This window comes from Electrophorus electricus, chromosome 14, assembly GCF_013358815.1.
Source record: "Electrophorus electricus isolate fEleEle1 chromosome 14, fEleEle1.pri, whole genome shotgun sequence".
Taxonomy (NCBI): domain Eukaryota; kingdom Metazoa; phylum Chordata; class Actinopteri; order Gymnotiformes; family Gymnotidae; genus Electrophorus; species Electrophorus electricus.
In genome coordinates this window covers 2669000-2686705 of record NC_049548.1, presented here as the reverse complement: position 1 = coordinate 2686705, position 17706 = coordinate 2669000, and the positions used below count along the sequence as shown (strand labels likewise).

The window sequence follows — 17706 nt, the reverse complement described above, 5'->3', positions numbered from 1 at the left end:
GTGTGTGTGTGTGTGTGTGTGTGTATATGTGTGTGTGAGTGTGTGTGTGAGTGTGTATGTGTGTGTCTGTGAGTGTGTATGTGTGTGTGTGTGTGTGTGTGTGTGTGTGTGTGAGTGTGTATGTGTGTGAGTGTGTATGTGTGTGTGTGTGTGTGTATATGTGTGTGTGTGTGTATGTGTGTGTGTGTCTGTGTATGTGTGTGTGTGTGTGTGTGTGTGTGTGTGTGTGTGTGTGTGTGATCTTCAAGCACTGTTGATTGTCTTTCTTTCAAATATTCTTTGCTACAAGCAGGTCTTAACCGACCCCATTTGCATGCTATAATTACTTTTTTATCAACTACAGATCAATCTTTTACTTGCAAACCATTAACACAGAACGTCAGTGATTGTCTTCATATAATAATTATAATATATACTTTAAGTAAAAGAAACACCATATGCCCCTAATAATCTAATAATACATGTCTTTAAAACATGTCTCCAGTATTTCATATGTAAATATAAAGTGCACTGTATGTTCAATAAATAGGCAAAACATGTATTCAGTTATTGATACAGTACCAAATTATGACTTGGGTTTATTACCAAACACATAAACTTATCGTTCCTAGCCAGGGGCATTTCTAGGACTGGAAAACATCTGGGGCTGGCAGGAGCTCCACAGGCCTCAAAGCAGGAGTTTTTATATATATATATATATATATATATATATATATATATATATATATATATATATATATATATGCAGAATACCAAAGAAAATTCAAATTCCTGTGTATATACGCATATAGGAATACACAGGAATTTTTCTCAGACTATACAGACCATACCACTGACAGGAGAGGGGTGCATTGACATTACTGGCAGCTGGAATAAATACACAAAGCATGGCTAAACACACAATTTACAATAGGTACCTAGTAACATTAGGGATAAATATACAAGTCAGAACAAACAAAACTCAATTTACAGTATAGAATTCTGTGCGCATACATATTTTGTGCATTGCTTCCATTATATTAATATAATCTTCATTCAGTTAAACTACCAACCCTACGCTCTACAGCCATGGATTTCACAAACTCACAATTTATTGTCACCATAGAAATGTAGCACAACATATAAAAGTCATCATTAGAATATTTGTGCTAAAGAAGGATATTACATCTGTGAAATGCTTTAATCAGGGTTTTAATGAGCTACGTAATTAATTCAACAATTTGTTCTTATAGGGTGTATAGCAACATTCACTGAGTCTAAGCTAAGTGATAGCAAGCTTATCTGTCTTAAGTAGAAAAACAAGTTTTCTTGGCAGTTGGGTTTTAGAAAATGGCCTGCCTAGTCAGATCAGATCTTCTGTATAAAATTATAACAGGCTGGATTTTTGTTGAACACCCGCCCCACCCATTTCTGATTGCCGCTCATTTTTCAAACCCCCAGTACATATAAAGAATAACAAATGTAACAGCCTCCTCCGTAAAATGATAATGAGCCACTGTTCACCACACCCATCTGTCCTGAACCTCCGCATGTGAACCTTGGGAGAAACACTGCTGCGTGGAATGTGCGACCATACCACAGTAAATTTGGCTCAGTATTTGATATTTTCCTGGTTATTAAAAAATACCGTTTACACATTACAGATGTTGAATATGACTTCTATTTACTGTGAAGTTATTCCTTCATAATACATTTCAATGTTAGTGAACTACATGATCTGTAAAGACAATATAACTGTTTTGCTTGCTACCTGATAAGCGCTTCCGCTCTGTGATGTCAAAATAAAAGTCACATTTGACTACTGCACCACAGAGGTCAAGTGGGTGTTAAAGGTAGGGTTATATCACAAAGGTCCTATGTTTTACATTAATGGTATACTAAAAACAGACCTACTGCAGATTCACACAGGAATGCCTCTGCTAACAATTTTGTATGACTAGCCACATTGATTCCCCTTTTACACAGAACTGAACCACTTTCAGCACCAATATCAATGTGAATTTTTATATTAAGAAAAAAATTACTATTAGAAGATATACTTTTGTAAGATATTTAAGTGCGAGGAAAAGTAAACCATTGATGAGCAAAAAAGAAGTTTCAGATATACTGGACATCTTCACTGTTATATGCTTACATGGAATGAACAAGCCAGATCTATACCTGGGTCACATATTTTAGGCAGACGTCCTGGGCCGGCCCTCCCACCAGTGGAACCGAGTCCAAACTTGAGCTCTGAATATGAGATGATCGTGATTTTGCCAGGTTTTCTACTTATTCCAAATATTCAAATTATTCAAATGTGCAAATTTTCTTGTCCCCTTTAAATTGCCATCACTTAAATTCACTTGGTGATTGGTATCTGAAATCCTGAAATCCTGAAATTCTGTCTTTCTGTTAGAATAACAGCAAATTCTGTTAGAATGGGAAAATTGAGCAATCTGAGCCACTTTGAAGGAGGTGAGGTAATCAGGGCTAAACAACTAACCTTGCGGGGTTTTCTCGCGCTGCAGTGTTGAGAGTACACTGAGAAGGATGTGACTGAAGAAAACATCCAACCAAAAGGAGAGCACGTGGATGTAAACAACTCATTAGCAAAAACGGTATCGAGTATATTTCTGACGAACAGGTGCGTAGTCGAGCAAACTGCAGCAATACTGCAGTCCTGGTGCTCCAACTGACGTGTCCGAACGTGTCCAGTTTGAGTTCCATTGCTCGCTAAGGGAAACAGAAAGGCAAGACTCCAGTGGGCAAAAGCACACCAACCGGATCACTGAACAGTGGAGAAACATCGCCTGGTCAGATGAATCCAGGTTCCTGTCGCACCGTGCTGACAGTATGTGGGGCAAGCAGCATGAATCGTTGAGCTTTCCCAACACATCAGGCTGGTGGAGGTGGAGTAATTGAGGTGGATCAAAGCAGTTCTTAAGCCATTGGCCATTCATTGTATGTACCCAATTCCCTGTATTTTCCCAATATTCCCTGTATTTTCCCAATATTCCCTATACTTCAAACATATTAGCAAACCTTTAAAGAGGAAGTTGTCAGTAGTGTTTAATTTAAACTGAATTGCTTCTATAAACACAGACTACTCATTTCCAACAAAATCCCTGTCACGTCATGTGCTCTCAATCCCCTTTCCAAACCACTCCACCAGTAATTCACCAACAAAAGGCCGTGGTCGTCCTACCATCAGTCAGGCAACTGCTCCTGTTCTTCCAGGGCTCTGTCACGGATCACCGGCTTTTCCACGCAGCGCCCCAGTCCCACCTCTCCATACAAATAAGTAGCGTAACCTCAAGCTTCTCTGGGAGGACTGTGTGCACAGCAGCACCAGAGAGAACTGCATTACAGCTCGGCCACTAACTCAGCCCCCCACCACCACCAACAACGCCGCCAGTCTCCTGAGTGTGCTTGCGGACTGCTGCAGGGTGAAGCACACGTGATCCATCAGGTGTCAGAGTTTACTACTTGCCTGCTCTGCTCCTAGCGAGCCGTCTTTCTGGTACTGCTCCAGGGGTGATGCGTGCTCGCACATGCATGCAGCTTCCCTGCGTGTCTCTAATGATGCTCAGGCTTCACAGCCCGTCTATATTTAGCTCACGCTGTATGTCAGCTCGGAGGACATATTGGCACACGCTGCATCTGGGTGAGGCTGTGATGTGCCCACCTATATGAGCTGGAGTGGTGAGGGGTGGGGAGGCCTGAGGCTCGTGCACCTTTCGTTTGGTATAAGAGGATAACGTGATTTGCTGGACTGTTTTATTTCACAGCTGGCATGCTGTTTCAGTGGCAGCAACTGTCAGTAATCACTAATCTACATCTGCATGTATCGCACCCCCCCCCACTCTCTCTCTCTCTCTCTTTCCCTCTCTCTCTCTGTTTCTCTCTCTCTCTCTCTCTGTCTTCTCTACCTCTCCTGCACACTCTGCCTCTTTCCCCTCTTCCTAGTGCAGACTAGAAAAGCTCCTGGTGCGTGGGTGTGTTTCACGCCTTTATTCTCTACATCTGCAGAAGGTATGAGGTCTAATACAGTTACTAAAACACCGGGCAGCAGGATTTTTTTTGTTTTGTTATCTCCTACTAAAAGAACAAGCAAGTAAACACGCTTCCTGTAAGTGTAATTTAGTAAGTGTAATTCAGAGATAGTCAGGGAGATAACAGTGTGACGATTGTTACCTTTGTTTCATTTGGCTTGCCTGTCCGCTCCCTGCACCTCCCTCAGTGACCTAAAAGCAAATCAACAGATGTACAAAATTGTTTTTTAAACTGCAGTGCAGTAGCCTGGGACTGTTATGAGCAAACTCACATTTCCAGGCACTGTGTGCAGCCTGAGTGAGCTCACTGAAAGGTATGACTGCACTGTCAGGGTATCGCCCACGCACTGGTGTCCTTGGGATGAATTCTCAATGTATGTTCTCCTCAAAGGATGAGGAGCTCAACTAAGGATAAGTTCATAAATTGGACTCTGCTGACAAAGCCCAACTGGAATTTGAGCCATAAATGAAATACAGATGTTTCCCTCTAGAGGGCAGTCATCGTTCAGACAGACCATTAGCGTTGTCAGAGTCAGGAGCAGAATGGTGAAGTAAGGAACTACAAATACTGGTATTACTGTAATTATAATAGTAATAGTTACTGTTATTAATACAATTAGCAAAGTACATTTGATACTTTCCCCTTGATTTTGTTAAGCATGCTATTTTTGTTCTTTTAAATGATCAAATCAAATCCGGTCAGGATGGACGGTGAGCGTATTGTGAAACTAGCTTACAAAATGTGGCCTTGTTAGGTAATCATCCATGCAAATTGCTGGAAGCGTATTACAGCACATATTCTGTGTAGTCTGTGGATCAACAAAGTTAATTGTTAATCACACTAAACGCGGGTGTTAATCAGAAAACAATCAAGATGTTGCTCCTGGTGTAGCGAGTGGGCACACCAGGGGAACATTGATTCCGGAGCTGTACTAGCTGGAGCTTTGGTGCCACAAACCTGCTCTTCTTCTTCTTCTTCTTCTCTTTATTAATCACTCAATTAATTAATTAGTTTTTCCTATTCTTAGGTGAATCATATAAGGTGTTAACTTATCTAAGAAATAAACATGACTAATATGTTAATCACCTTTATTAATGAATAATGAAGATAGTAGGTAATATTCGCTGGCTTAAATAATAGCATAGCATTCGCTTCGCGCATATTCTGGTCGTGTGACGTAAGACCAGATAATAAAATATGTTCTTGAATCATGGCTGTAATTATTATAAAGATGAATGTGATAAAAACAAGAAAACGATGTAATTTTATCTAGTAGCCTCTTAGTAGTTTATCACAGAACATTTAAGATCATAAGTGAACTTTGGAAGTTAAATATGTAACGTGTAGCTAAACATTTAAATCTATTGTCAATGATGGTTAATAATTATCAAACAGATGTATAGGCATCAATTCACTTAGTACAATTAGAGTTATTATAAAACATTTGCTTAACACAACATAAAACTTCAACCTTCTCTAAGGGGCAGGTAGGCCTATAGTTTGGTTGTGTCTCTATAATTTTACCGTGCGTGACGGACTGAGATAACGTATCGTTTTTGTTATATATGTGACAATAAAAACGCAACAGCAAAACATTTACGTTATAAAAACCAGTTGTTGTTGTTTTTTTGTGGCAGCGTTTGTGGCATTTTAAGATAGTAATGTGCTGGAATGTACCCAGTTTTCCTGACTAGTTAGATAAGCTATGTACAGTCATGTGTGTACTCATCAGTACCATCAGAAATGCCTCCACTAAGTGCCCTTTGCTCCACTGCAACCTCAGCCCTGGCCAAAGTCTGTGCATGCCACAGCCTTGTATCAATGCCTTAGTAACCTTAGTAACAATGAGTCATTTTTCCATTGTAAGTAGTATGAAATAATGCAATAATAAATGTCTTTTATTCATTATTCATTATTTCTTCATGTATTCAAAATTATTTAAACAAAAGACTCTCTTCTGGAAAAGGCAAACTGAACCTTAACTGAATCGTTATTTATATACAGTCCGAGAGTCTTTGGCATATTTTACATATTTATGTTACGATAATCACCACTTCACGAGTGTACTCCAGTATTTTGTAAATCCCAGCTGAGATTTAGCCACGTTAACAATTAATCACAAAGAAAAAATGGCTCTCAGACAGCCATACAGCGTGAAACAGCGCCATCTTCTGGCGCCAAAACCCCTGAACTTAATTTTCATTCTGGCCACCAACAATTTAGACACGATAACCGATTTGACGTTTATTTTACACTTTTATTTTATTGTTTACCTTTTGAAGGTTTCCCAAGACTAAAGTGTCTGAAAGATATAAATACAAAAATGACATACAATTGATCATATACATGAGATCAGACACACAAACACCTTTTGAAACCACGCACATCTACTCAGGTCGTCATGTTACTACTTTGTTTCCATTAGACAAACATGGTTTATTAAAGATATTTGTTGATTAATCTACTTTGTGTCAAGTAAAATTACATCAAATATTAATGATTTTGTAAAATGGTTCAAAATGGTTCTTTTCAATCTTTCAACTTTGGCCATGCTGTATATGTATATGTATGCATAAGTATATATGTATGCATAAGTATATTTGTAAATGTATTCTCCTTCTTTCTAAATGTGGCATTAGTTACTTGTGTACCAGTTATAACCAGTTATAACAGATAGGAAGCAAAGCTTTGCCCCTTTTATGTATAAATTAATATCTGCCTATTGTGTCCTCATATTGATGGAAGTAGGGGTTCTTGTTGGCTCTGGAGACATTGCTCAGTCCCACAGCCCCGTACGCAGACCTGCGAGGATACTGACTCCTGTAGCTCTGCATGTCACTGTAGTCATTGTAGCCGTTCATCTGTAACACACACAACAAGCGACTGGGTGGTGAAGCAACTGTTTGGATCCCCCTCCTCCATTTAGAAATACATGAAGGACGCATGAGGCATGATAGTTGTGCACTAAAGTAAAATGTTTTAGCTCAAAAAGTAAAACTGGGACCAACAGCAAGGTAGACCAGGCTGGGTCCCTGACAATTCTTTACAAAATTATAAAGTAGAAAACTGTAAGTAGACATCCTCTCATATATACTGGAGTACAAGTACATGTATTGTGATTTCAAAATAAGCTTAAAAGTACAAATCCTAGTTTGTAACTGGTTACTGTTCACACACGCTTATTAAGCCTTGGGGACAGAGGCTTACCTCTGTTTTCTCTGGGCTGTCTCTGTTCACCAGAGCACTTGTGCTTCCACTGTCTGTTTCTTCCAGATTGGATGGTTGCCAGCTAGTATTAGGGATGGCCTGTGGGATCCTGGGAATTCCTGATATCTTACGGACTTCCATACCATATTCATTGCTGTCATGGGTAGTTTTCTTTGACTTTCTGGAAAGGCAAAAATGTAAATGCAAACAGCGTTATTCATCTGGTACTCTTCTACTGCTGCTGAAATGTGCATTACACGCAGGCTGTGTGTACACATACTGAAATGATGGACCATCACCTGGTGATATCAACTATCACGGTCACAAGAGCGCTGATAAACAGTACGCCCAAAACACAGGAGACCACAATCATAACCAGGAGATATGCTGGTGAGAGAGATCACACAGAGAAGTGCCACTCATATACTGCACTAATGTGCAAGTCATCTTATGCATACAGCATGTCAGTCATGCATACTTAATTCATCACTGCTTAAAATGAACTTACGTTCATTACAATTGAAACCAGAGTAACCAAAAGGACATCTGGAAAGAAAAGGTTTTATATTTTAGAGTACGTTTACACGCTGTAAAACAAATTCTATAGCTACACAGAAAAAAATGGAAAAAACACGGTTTACTAAGCAACAGCAATTACATTTGTTTTGTGCTTTTATTTTATATATGTGAAATCTTTTCACAGTCGGTGTATGAAAGTGTACAGAGAGGAACTCACGGTTCGCAGATCTCTGAATTCACTGCTTTCTCACCACTGGGACAGGCTGCGGAAAGAAGATATAGCCGGACCAGAATTCATATTGAATGAACTGAGAGAGGGTGCAGATTTGTGTGTCCTTTAGAAAATGGTGCGACCGGATATAAGTACTGACCTACGCAGGCCCGGCTCATTGCTTTCCACGGAACATATCCTACATTGCAGTGGCAGCTTGCTTGGCCGTCTTTGCTTGTGCAGTTCGTGGTTGTTAAGTCGCAGTATTCGACGGTGCACAAGTCCTTAACTGAACACGGTTCAAATGAATGAAACCTCACATCTGTCCTTACTTACAGAAACGATGCGATATGCCCTATTACAGTGTTCTGTTACTCCCCACACTGCTTTAATGGCATGAATTAGAGCAACGAACGCGTACGTACAGATAGCCTGAGCACCGGAAAGAATGCCGTCACTCGATTCGGTTGCCGTCTGCACTGCAGTCTTGACCGACTCATCAGTGGCACTGGATGCGCTACTGAAGAAAGTGTCCACGTCTGCTGCCACCCCGGCTGCTCTCTGCCATGCACTGTGGACAACAAGCACAGCCTCGCTAGCTCCTGGTGCGGTCAAATCAAAGGCCACCCACCACTCCACCTTGTAACCATAGTTACCGTGAAGGCAGTGTTCTATCATCTTAATGATAATAGTCGCACATGTGAGTGTTGCTCACCTTAGCTTCAAAACAGTGGATCCAAGATATCCATTCTCAGTATCAAGTGATGCGCGTAGCTGAGTTTGGAGAAATCAGAATCCCATGTTAACTGGTCAGTTTGGTCTCCTCCAAATGTACCAACTTCAAAGCCATTATGGCAAACATTAGCTAGATTAAGCAGGGGTTACAAAGTATGAATAGTGGCTTAAACAATAAAAAAAACTATTCAGTAGATTAAAAATAAACACCGGTCTCTTACTGCATCAACAATTTGGTCGGATATATTTTTGAATACTTCCGAATCCGTCTTTTCCATTTCTGGATTATACTGAAGTTTAGCGAGATGTAAATCACTGGGGAAACCCTTTGCTGTAATTGACAGCAAATGGATTATGAATTACAATACTTAACCATTATTATTACAGCACATGAAATATGAATGTACTATAACTACTGTGCAGTTAAAAATATAGTACGTCTGTATAATGCATGGACTGTTATTAAACTACAGAACACAGTCCTGTGGTCTGTGTCAGGCTTGGAAAAACATCAGCGCAGAGGTACCTTGGTAGCAGGAGTTCAGCTGGATGTCATAGTACAGTCCTGGCTGACAGATGCACTTAAAGCCATCCACAAGCTCCATGCAGGTGCTGTCAGGAGGACAGGGGTTTGAGGCACAAGGAGCTGCCAGATATGTGAGTAATGAGAACATGGGGATGGCACAGAACAACACACTGGAGTTTAGAGACTCTTGTAAAAAGGCAGCAATGGTGTAAAAGCACCTTAACCCTTCTGACAGTTACACTGTTTGCAAGTTCTAGTTGTGTAGAGAACAGTCCTGGCAGCTCCAGGTTCAAAGACAGAAACGAAAAATGAGTAAGAAGCAAAGGGTGATTTTGCCATGTGAAGGGATGGTGTGACATTTCATGTGAATAAATAAAAAGAGGATTCCCTTTGCTCAGTACTAAACGTGGCACTAAATGTCACAGATATACTTACTGTAACATGCAGGAGAATGAGAGCGGGTAATGGGAGGCTCTCCCTTTTAGTAATCAAGGGTTTTTTTTAGAGCCATGACCAGTTCCTAATTCCTAACTGGTTAAAGCAAATGAGGGATCTATTGTCCGTCCTAAAGCAGACAACCTATAAAAAGGTTTCTTTTGGCAGCAGTCTAAGTTTCAATTACTATTGTGTTTTTGAGGGAATGATTTAAATTATCTACAGAATAAAACATGTTATTCAAAAATGTTAATTGTCTTGTTTTTGAAGTAAACCCTAGATCGTGTTTTTCCCTGTTTAATTATATGTCAGGGGTGTTATTGCATGTAAACAAAACAAACCTCTTCATTTTTGTTAGTCCATTATTTGAAGTCTAACATGGGTTTTAAATAACAACTTCATACTGTACCTTTCTTGGTATCACAAGTCTTCATACTACCTTTAACAACTAAATTGTAAGGTCAAAATGAAGAAGTGTTGTATGCTCCCTGTACACTAACAGATCCATGGAAAATATTGATAATGTTGTACAATAATGTATGATTGCCTGTGTTTGACATGTAAATCATATTTCCCATTTATTAAATGCATCTGTTATTAAATGCATCCCGTTTATTAAATGCAACTGCCCTGTAATCTGCTGCTCCTCAGCTTCCATAATTTTCAAACTTGTATATGGAATCCATTGAGAAGTAAAATTTGTACCTTAAAGCGATAACTGGAGAACTTGTAAGGTGTGAAGCATAAGTTGGTAATTAATAATGAGTAGAAAGTTTTTGGGATAAGCATTCATAACAGGAGGCTGAATTCCCACCCAGGCCTGAGCACTTTTTACCCTGCCACCGGTGACACGATCACACAAAGAACATGGAACTGAACAGAACCTGGAGCAGAAGTGGGTGTAGGAGTTGTAGTTGTAGGAGTTCCAGCAGAAGTGGTTCCAGTCGGAGCAGAGCCGGTGGGTTCAACAGAAACGGGGGGAGCAGTAGTGGGATTAGTAACGGGGTTGGTAGAAGTGGGGGGATTAGTAACGGGGTTGGTAGAAGTGGGGGGATTAGTAACGGGGTTGGTAGAAGTGGGGGGATTAGTAACGGGGTTGGTAGAAGTGGGGGGATTAGTAACAGGGTTGGTAGAAGTGGGGGGATTAGTAACGGGGTTGGTAGAAGGGGGATTAGTAACAGGGTTGGTAGAAGTGGGGGGATTAGTAACGGGGTTGGTAGAAGTGGGGGGATTAGTAACAGGGTTGGTAGAAGTGGGGGGATTAGTAACAGGGTTGGTAGAAGGGGGATTAGTAACGGGGTTGGTAGAAGTGGGGGGATTAGTAACGGGGTTTGTAGAAGTGGGGGGATTAGTAACGGGGTTGGTAGAAGTGGGGGGATTAGTAGCATGGTTAGCATTTGAATCTGTAGTGAAGAAAACAAAAACCTTTTAAAAGATAAAGCAGAAATAAAATCCTTAGTGATGCAATAAAATTATTTTGTGCACTGTCAATAATAATATCTATAACCCGTTTTTTATATAAATGTATTATGTGTAACTGGAATATGAAATGGATCTAAAGTCTTAAGAGTGTATAGCAGGTCTTTTTCCTTGAGTTTCCTCATTTCATAGCATCAACTGGCAATGCACTGAGATGTGTCAGTAATGCAATGTACACTAGAACTGAAATGCCTTGTCACTGGAAATGACAAATCCTTTAGTCTGATGGTCTGAAGCTGTTCAACAGACTGATCAGCGAGCCTTGGTTTCTTCATTATAAAGCCAGCTATATCTCTTTCAAGTAAAACAGTAGGCAACTCCTGCAATAATGCAAGGGGAGTGGGTTATAAAAATGGATCATTAGTGCCGGTTATTTTAGTGGCTGTGTCAATAAATGTACATGTGGCACACCTAGAGCGATTGCAGGCTACAGGACCGCAGTCATTATCTGAATGATCATTCAATCCACTCTTGACGAGCACGTCTGACGTTTTTGACTCATCTATAGGAGAGTTTGTGGAGGATCCTTAAAAACGGATGCGGTCTCCACATCATCCGAAATGTGTTAGCCACTGTAGCCATTTGTAGTATGACAAGTCAGCACCAAAGGAATTATTGTTGTCTTAAGAGTAGATTTGTTTATAGGCCATCCTACAAATAAAACAGTGGTTACTCAGAAAGCTCCTGTCTGGACAGCATAGAGAGCGATCTCCTGGGCTTTACACTACTGAGGGGAAACGCCACACAGCGCTCAGTGCACAAGGATGCGTTTCCACCCGCTTTTGTGTGCACAAGGGACACATGATTTAGCTAAAAGGAGATTATGTGCAGTGAGATTTAAGTAACAATCATGTCAAAAACGAGCCCATCACTGAGGCGCGAGGAATCAAATATTAAATAACTTGTGACAAATCAAACACATTTTTTTTTCATCATGACAAAGTTTTCTTTTTAAAATTTTTGTCGAGATCTTTGACTGAACACCCTAAAATGAGCGCACGGGTGAAGTCAAATAAGGATCTGAGATGTATACGCAGAGCTCACTGGATAGAATTAAACACTATTATTCAAAGACAGATGCTTATTGGGACAGTATTTTTCAAACACCAAGTGAGATACTGGTATAAGTGGAAACACACATATATTTATAATTAAATAACGGTGACCCATGATAGTGTGAACATGTTTTGTAAGGTTGTTCTGGTCAAAACCGAAAACTTTGCAATGCTATTTTCACTCCCATATAATGGCAACCGCCTTGTAACGCTAACTCTATTTAAACTAGCAATGAGCCACATGCACTAGTTGACAAGTCCCCACTAACCTGTTTCTCCTGTCGCTGCCGTTGCCAACAGGCATAGAATCAAGAGTCGGATCCCTGTGTCCATCATGCTAGTCCTCGGTTAAAGAAGTTCAGGGAATGTACGCGTAACTGTCAGGCGCGGTTCGCTTTGACGCGCTTTACGCATAATGGATCAGACGCGAACGTACGCACAGCTTTAGCGCGGCTCGTACAGAAGAAAGGGGAGGGCGCATAAACGATAGCCACGCCTCCCGAAGCGCACCTGTCAGGTGTAACCAAAGAACAGTGAAAAACAAATGGCTGTTGGCTTAGCTTTATTACTTAATTGCCTGGAACTGCGAATAAAACTTCGAATATGCAGCTATTTAAGCAGACATTTGGGTTACTTAAGACATGGGGTGTTTTTGGACTCAGGCATGATATGAGTAAAGTTAAATCTATTTATTTAGCACCTTTTACAGAAGATGCTGTCACACAGCAGCTTTGCAGATGTCCAAGTCCAAGCCCCCAGTGAACAAGCCAAAGGCAACAGTGGCAAGGAAAAGCTCACTAAGAAAGAAACCTTGAGAGGAACCACGACTTAAAGGGGGAACCCATCCTCCTCTGGTTGGCATGGACAGAACTACAAGAACATAAGCAATAAAGCAATCAAGAACAAAATAAGCAATAGAGATCTAGTCTGGTTACATTTCATTTGGAAGGCATGCATGTGAACTGTCAGTCAGAACTTTTTATCTAAATTGGGATAATTTTATTTTATAAATAATTGTAGATAAGGCAAGGCAAGTTTATGTATATAGCACCTTTCATACACAATGGCAATTCAAAGCGCTTCAGATAATAATAGAACAGGCTTATTGCAGCCTGACACCTGTCACGTTGAGAACTGTCCTATGAACACTCCTCCAAACCTTTCTAGATACCCTAGTAAGCTTCTTTGTCAGCGCCATACAAGAGGTAGTTTTTAAAAAGTATTCTATTTTCTAGATCACAATTAAATTGACCACAAAATGTCATTATACATTGATCTACTGTATGAATGTATGTAGGTTGGTTTATGAAAGGTGTCAGCTTAATTAAACTATCTGATCTTAATTCTAATTCTAATCAATTAACTAATCAACTGAGAATCAATTTCAGTCAGGGAAGCCTGATAATGGATGTGGATCATATTTTTATATTAATAATTCCATATTTTATAGTTCATCAAGAGATAGGACTGGATTTTGTACATACATTACAATTTGCCAGTTTCACAATGAATAAACATTGTGGTAAAGTACACAGAGTTCTGAGTTAGTAGGAGGAGGAGCCAGTTTTTCAAAAGTACAAGAATAAGTACAAGAAAAATACTTTAAGAAAAAGTAGATGTTTAAATCATGTTTAAATCATGTTTAAATCATAACATTCATTCCCCGGGGTTCTAAAGTTCCAAGATTGTAGTTAAGTAGATCTTTTTTTTTCATTGCTGGCAGAGCAACAACTGGCGATGCCAACAGATCATTACTGGATATCATAATGTCATTAATACAGTGTCCATTAGTGTTTACAGTGTTCATTGGCGTTTAAATGCCTCGTCACTGGAAACAACGAATCCTGAATTCTGAAGGTCTGAAGGTGTTTAACAAACTGATCAGCAAGTCTTCTATTGATATAAAGCTGATTACATCTCTTACAAGTAATACAGTAGACAACTCCCGCAGTGATGCATGAGCAGGAATGGGGGATGACAACTGATCTGTTTGTGGGGCCTGTTATTTCAGTGGCTGTGTTAAAACATTTTATGTAGCACATCTAGAGCGGTTTCAGGCTACAGTACCACAGTTATTATTTGAATGATTGTGTATATCACTCTTGACAAGCATGTCTTTGATGTTTTTGTCTTGTCTGTTGGAATAAACAGATGCAGGATCCTTATGAATTTTAGGGAGAAACTCTAAACGCCTACAGTGAGGATTATCTACAATAAGATTTCATCCAGGATCAGGGAGGTGTCCTCCTGAAATGTCATGATTAATAGTGGATTGAAAGGTAGACTGTAACTGGAGTGATGTCAGGGCTGTGCTGCCTATAAACACTAGTATCATAAAGCTGCTTGAGTGCTTCCTTCCTGTAATTTCTCAGAACAACACAACCTCCACCCTTATCAGCAGACCTAATAACAATCTCATTTTGTTTAAAATTTTAAGTGCAGAATGTTCTTCCTTTCGTAGATTAAGTATTTTAGTAGGTTTTCTGACATTTATATTACTAATTTCTCTTTCCCAGGTATTAATATCCATACCATCACACCTTTCATATTCAGTACTAGCATATATCATAACAGCAGTTGGCATGCACAATTCAACAGTCACCCTCCTCTGCATTCAATGCTACCCAGTCTCAGACTACAGGACCACTGCTGAACAGATTATGCATCAGCATAGCGTTGCCACTGCCTGGGAGTGCTGTGGATGTGGGTTAAGATGGAACAACTTTATTAGGTATATCATGTTAGTTCATCACTCATGCTGAGGTCAGTGCTGGGTGGAGAGTGGTCTGCCACCCAAATGTTTATCAGGTACACTTTTTTTAGTGAGTTCTTTAGTCAGTCATGCCATGTGTCCAGTGGCCTCTTTCATGAGTTTCCTTTTTTCATTTAAAAACCAAATGGGCAGGTTTGGATGTTTTATGCATGCATATATACATTTATATAGAATGTTTGAAAAAATTAATGCTGTATAATTCAGTGTTTGATTAAACACTATGTACAAGTGCATTTACAATATAAATGGAAAAAAATGTCTCCAGCTAACTCCTACTGTTTGGTTCGACCAGGCCAGTAGACAGAGGCCACTAACGGCAGATGTAGCATATACGGGGTAGTCCGTTGATTAACTTCAAAGTACAGTAGTGGTGCCAGTGGTTGTGGATTCTGTACCCAGTACTACTCTAATACATTATGCACTCTGTTGCAAAGAATCCATATATATATATATATATATATATATATATATATATATATATATATATATATATATATATATATATATATATATATATATATGTGTGTGTGTGTGTGTGTGTGTGTGTGTGTGTGTGTGTGTGTGTGTGTGTGTGTGTGTGTGTGTGCAAAGAATCTATATATATATATATATATATATTATCTGGTACACTTTTTTTAGTCAGTTCTTTAGTCAGTCATCCCATGTCTCCAGTATATATATATATATATATATATATATATATATATATATATATATATATATATATATATATAGCTCTGGAAAAAATAAGAGACCACTGCAATTTTTTGCATCTCCACATGTACAGCAGCCATTCCATTCAAGTGTTTGCTGAATTCCTTCACTGACACACCTCATTCTACTTAATGAGATGCTGAATAGGTGATCAGCTTAACAAAATCCTGTTCTAACGAGAAACAGTATAAAAACTACTGCTGCTGTCATCACTGTTCGCCTGTTATAGAACCAGCTGGATGGGAAAAGCAGTGCTAGAACTACCCAAAAAGTAAGTGTAGTCAAAATACAGCAACAGACCGTGCCAAGAGAGTTGAGAAGAAGGGTTCAATTGTAGCTTTACTGGCAGAGGGATACGGTGAGCGCCAGGTTGCTTCCATCTTGAAAATTTCAAAAACTGCAGTCCAATAGAACAAGGTGAAGCAGCAAACACAGGGACAACAACAGCTACACACTGGCAGAGGTGGAAAACGACCGTGATGATCACCAGCTCATTCAAATGTCACTTAACAAGTGTAAGATGACCAAGTGACCTACAAAAAGAATGTCATGCAGCAGCTGGGTGACTTCCACACTGAGGACGTTTGAAACAGACTTCTGGAGGCTGAAGTTGTGCAAAGCTAGAAAAAGCCATTAATCATTGAGAAGCAAAGAAGAGCCAGAAAGAAGTTTGCAAAAGACCATAAGAATTAGAACATAGAGGACTGGAGTAAGGTCATCTTCTCTGATGAGTGCAATTTTCAGCTTTGTCCAACACCTGGTCCTGTAATGGTTAGACAGACAACTGTTGAGGCCTACAAGCCAGAGTGTCTCGCACCCATTGTAAAATTTGGTGCAGGATCAGCAAGGCTGGAATCAGACAGATTTGACTTTGTGAAGGACACATGAATCAAGCCACTTACAAAACTCTGCTGGAAGAAAAATTGCTTCCTTCTGCTCTGACAGCGTTCCCCAACTCTGATGATTGTTTTTTTCAACAAGACAATCAAAGTGTGGATGAGGGACCACCAGATCAAGACCCCATCATGGCCAGCCCAATCTCCAGACCTGAACCCCATTGAAAACCTCTGGAATGTGATCAAGAGGAAGATGGATGGTCACAAGCCATCAAACAAAGCCGAGCTCCTGGAATTTCTGGGCCAGGAGTGGCGTAAAGTTACCGAACAGCATTGTGAGGGACTGGTGGAAAACATGCCAAGACGCATGAAAGCTGTGATTGAAAATCAGGGTTATTCCACCAAATATTGATTTCTTGACTCATCCTAAGTTGACATTAGTACTGTGTTGTTTATAAATGAATATGAGCTTGTTTTCTTTGCAGTCTGAAATTTCTGTAACTGTTTTGATATTTTGACTATTAGTCATTTTAATTAAAAAAAAAATGCTCTAAAATACAATATTTATATCTGGAATTTGGAAGAAACGTTGTCAGTAGTTTAAAGAATAAAACAAAACTGCTCAGCCTGGTCAAACACATACCCATTAATTGTAAAACTAGAGAAATTAATCACTTTGTAGTGGTCTCATTTTTTTTCCAGAGCTGTGTGTATATAAAGTATTAGCACAGCAATGAAGTCAATGTATATATTTTTGATTTCTGCTGTATTCTCAAGCTGTTTGTTAAAAGATGAGGCTAACTATTTTGGGAGAGCACAAACCTTTAGTTCCTTGAGCTGTGTTTTAACTGATTAAATGTTTGCATGAACTAAGCAAACATTAACAGAGCTGTAAGTGTGTACTTGGATTTAGCTTTAACTCTTGACTGTGGTGTCATTATAATATATAATAATAATAATAATAATAATAATAATAATAATAAAAAAAATAATATTCTAGGAAATAATAGAAAACAACCTGTATACATAAACAGGTTTTATCAGGAAAACTAACAGTACAGCAGAGGCTGATAAACTTTTGCTGAAATGTGATATTTCAATATTGTATGTAATGGCCAAGGGAGGAAAGACCTTCTCCAAAGTCTTGGGTTCTTAGCATGTGCTTCAGTGCCTGGTACGCA

The 17706-nt window shown here is 39.4% G+C and overlaps 1 protein-coding gene across 1 annotated transcript; it reads right to left on the bottom strand.

Moving 5' to 3' along the window:
* Positions 1-6315: 6315 nt before the first annotated feature.
* On the bottom strand, positions 6316-10976 carry muc13b (mucin 13b, cell surface associated; the record flags this gene model as incomplete). Its single annotated transcript, XM_035533529.1, has 11 exons — positions 6316-6896; positions 7243-7423; positions 7542-7629; positions 7751-7788; positions 7979-8024; positions 8133-8261; positions 8398-8543; positions 8688-8746; positions 8929-9038; positions 9234-9353; positions 10553-10976. Coding segments are annotated over 11 exons (1494 nt in total), but the record flags the coding sequence as incomplete, so codon positions are not given.
* Positions 10977-17706: the final 6730 nt, after the last annotated feature.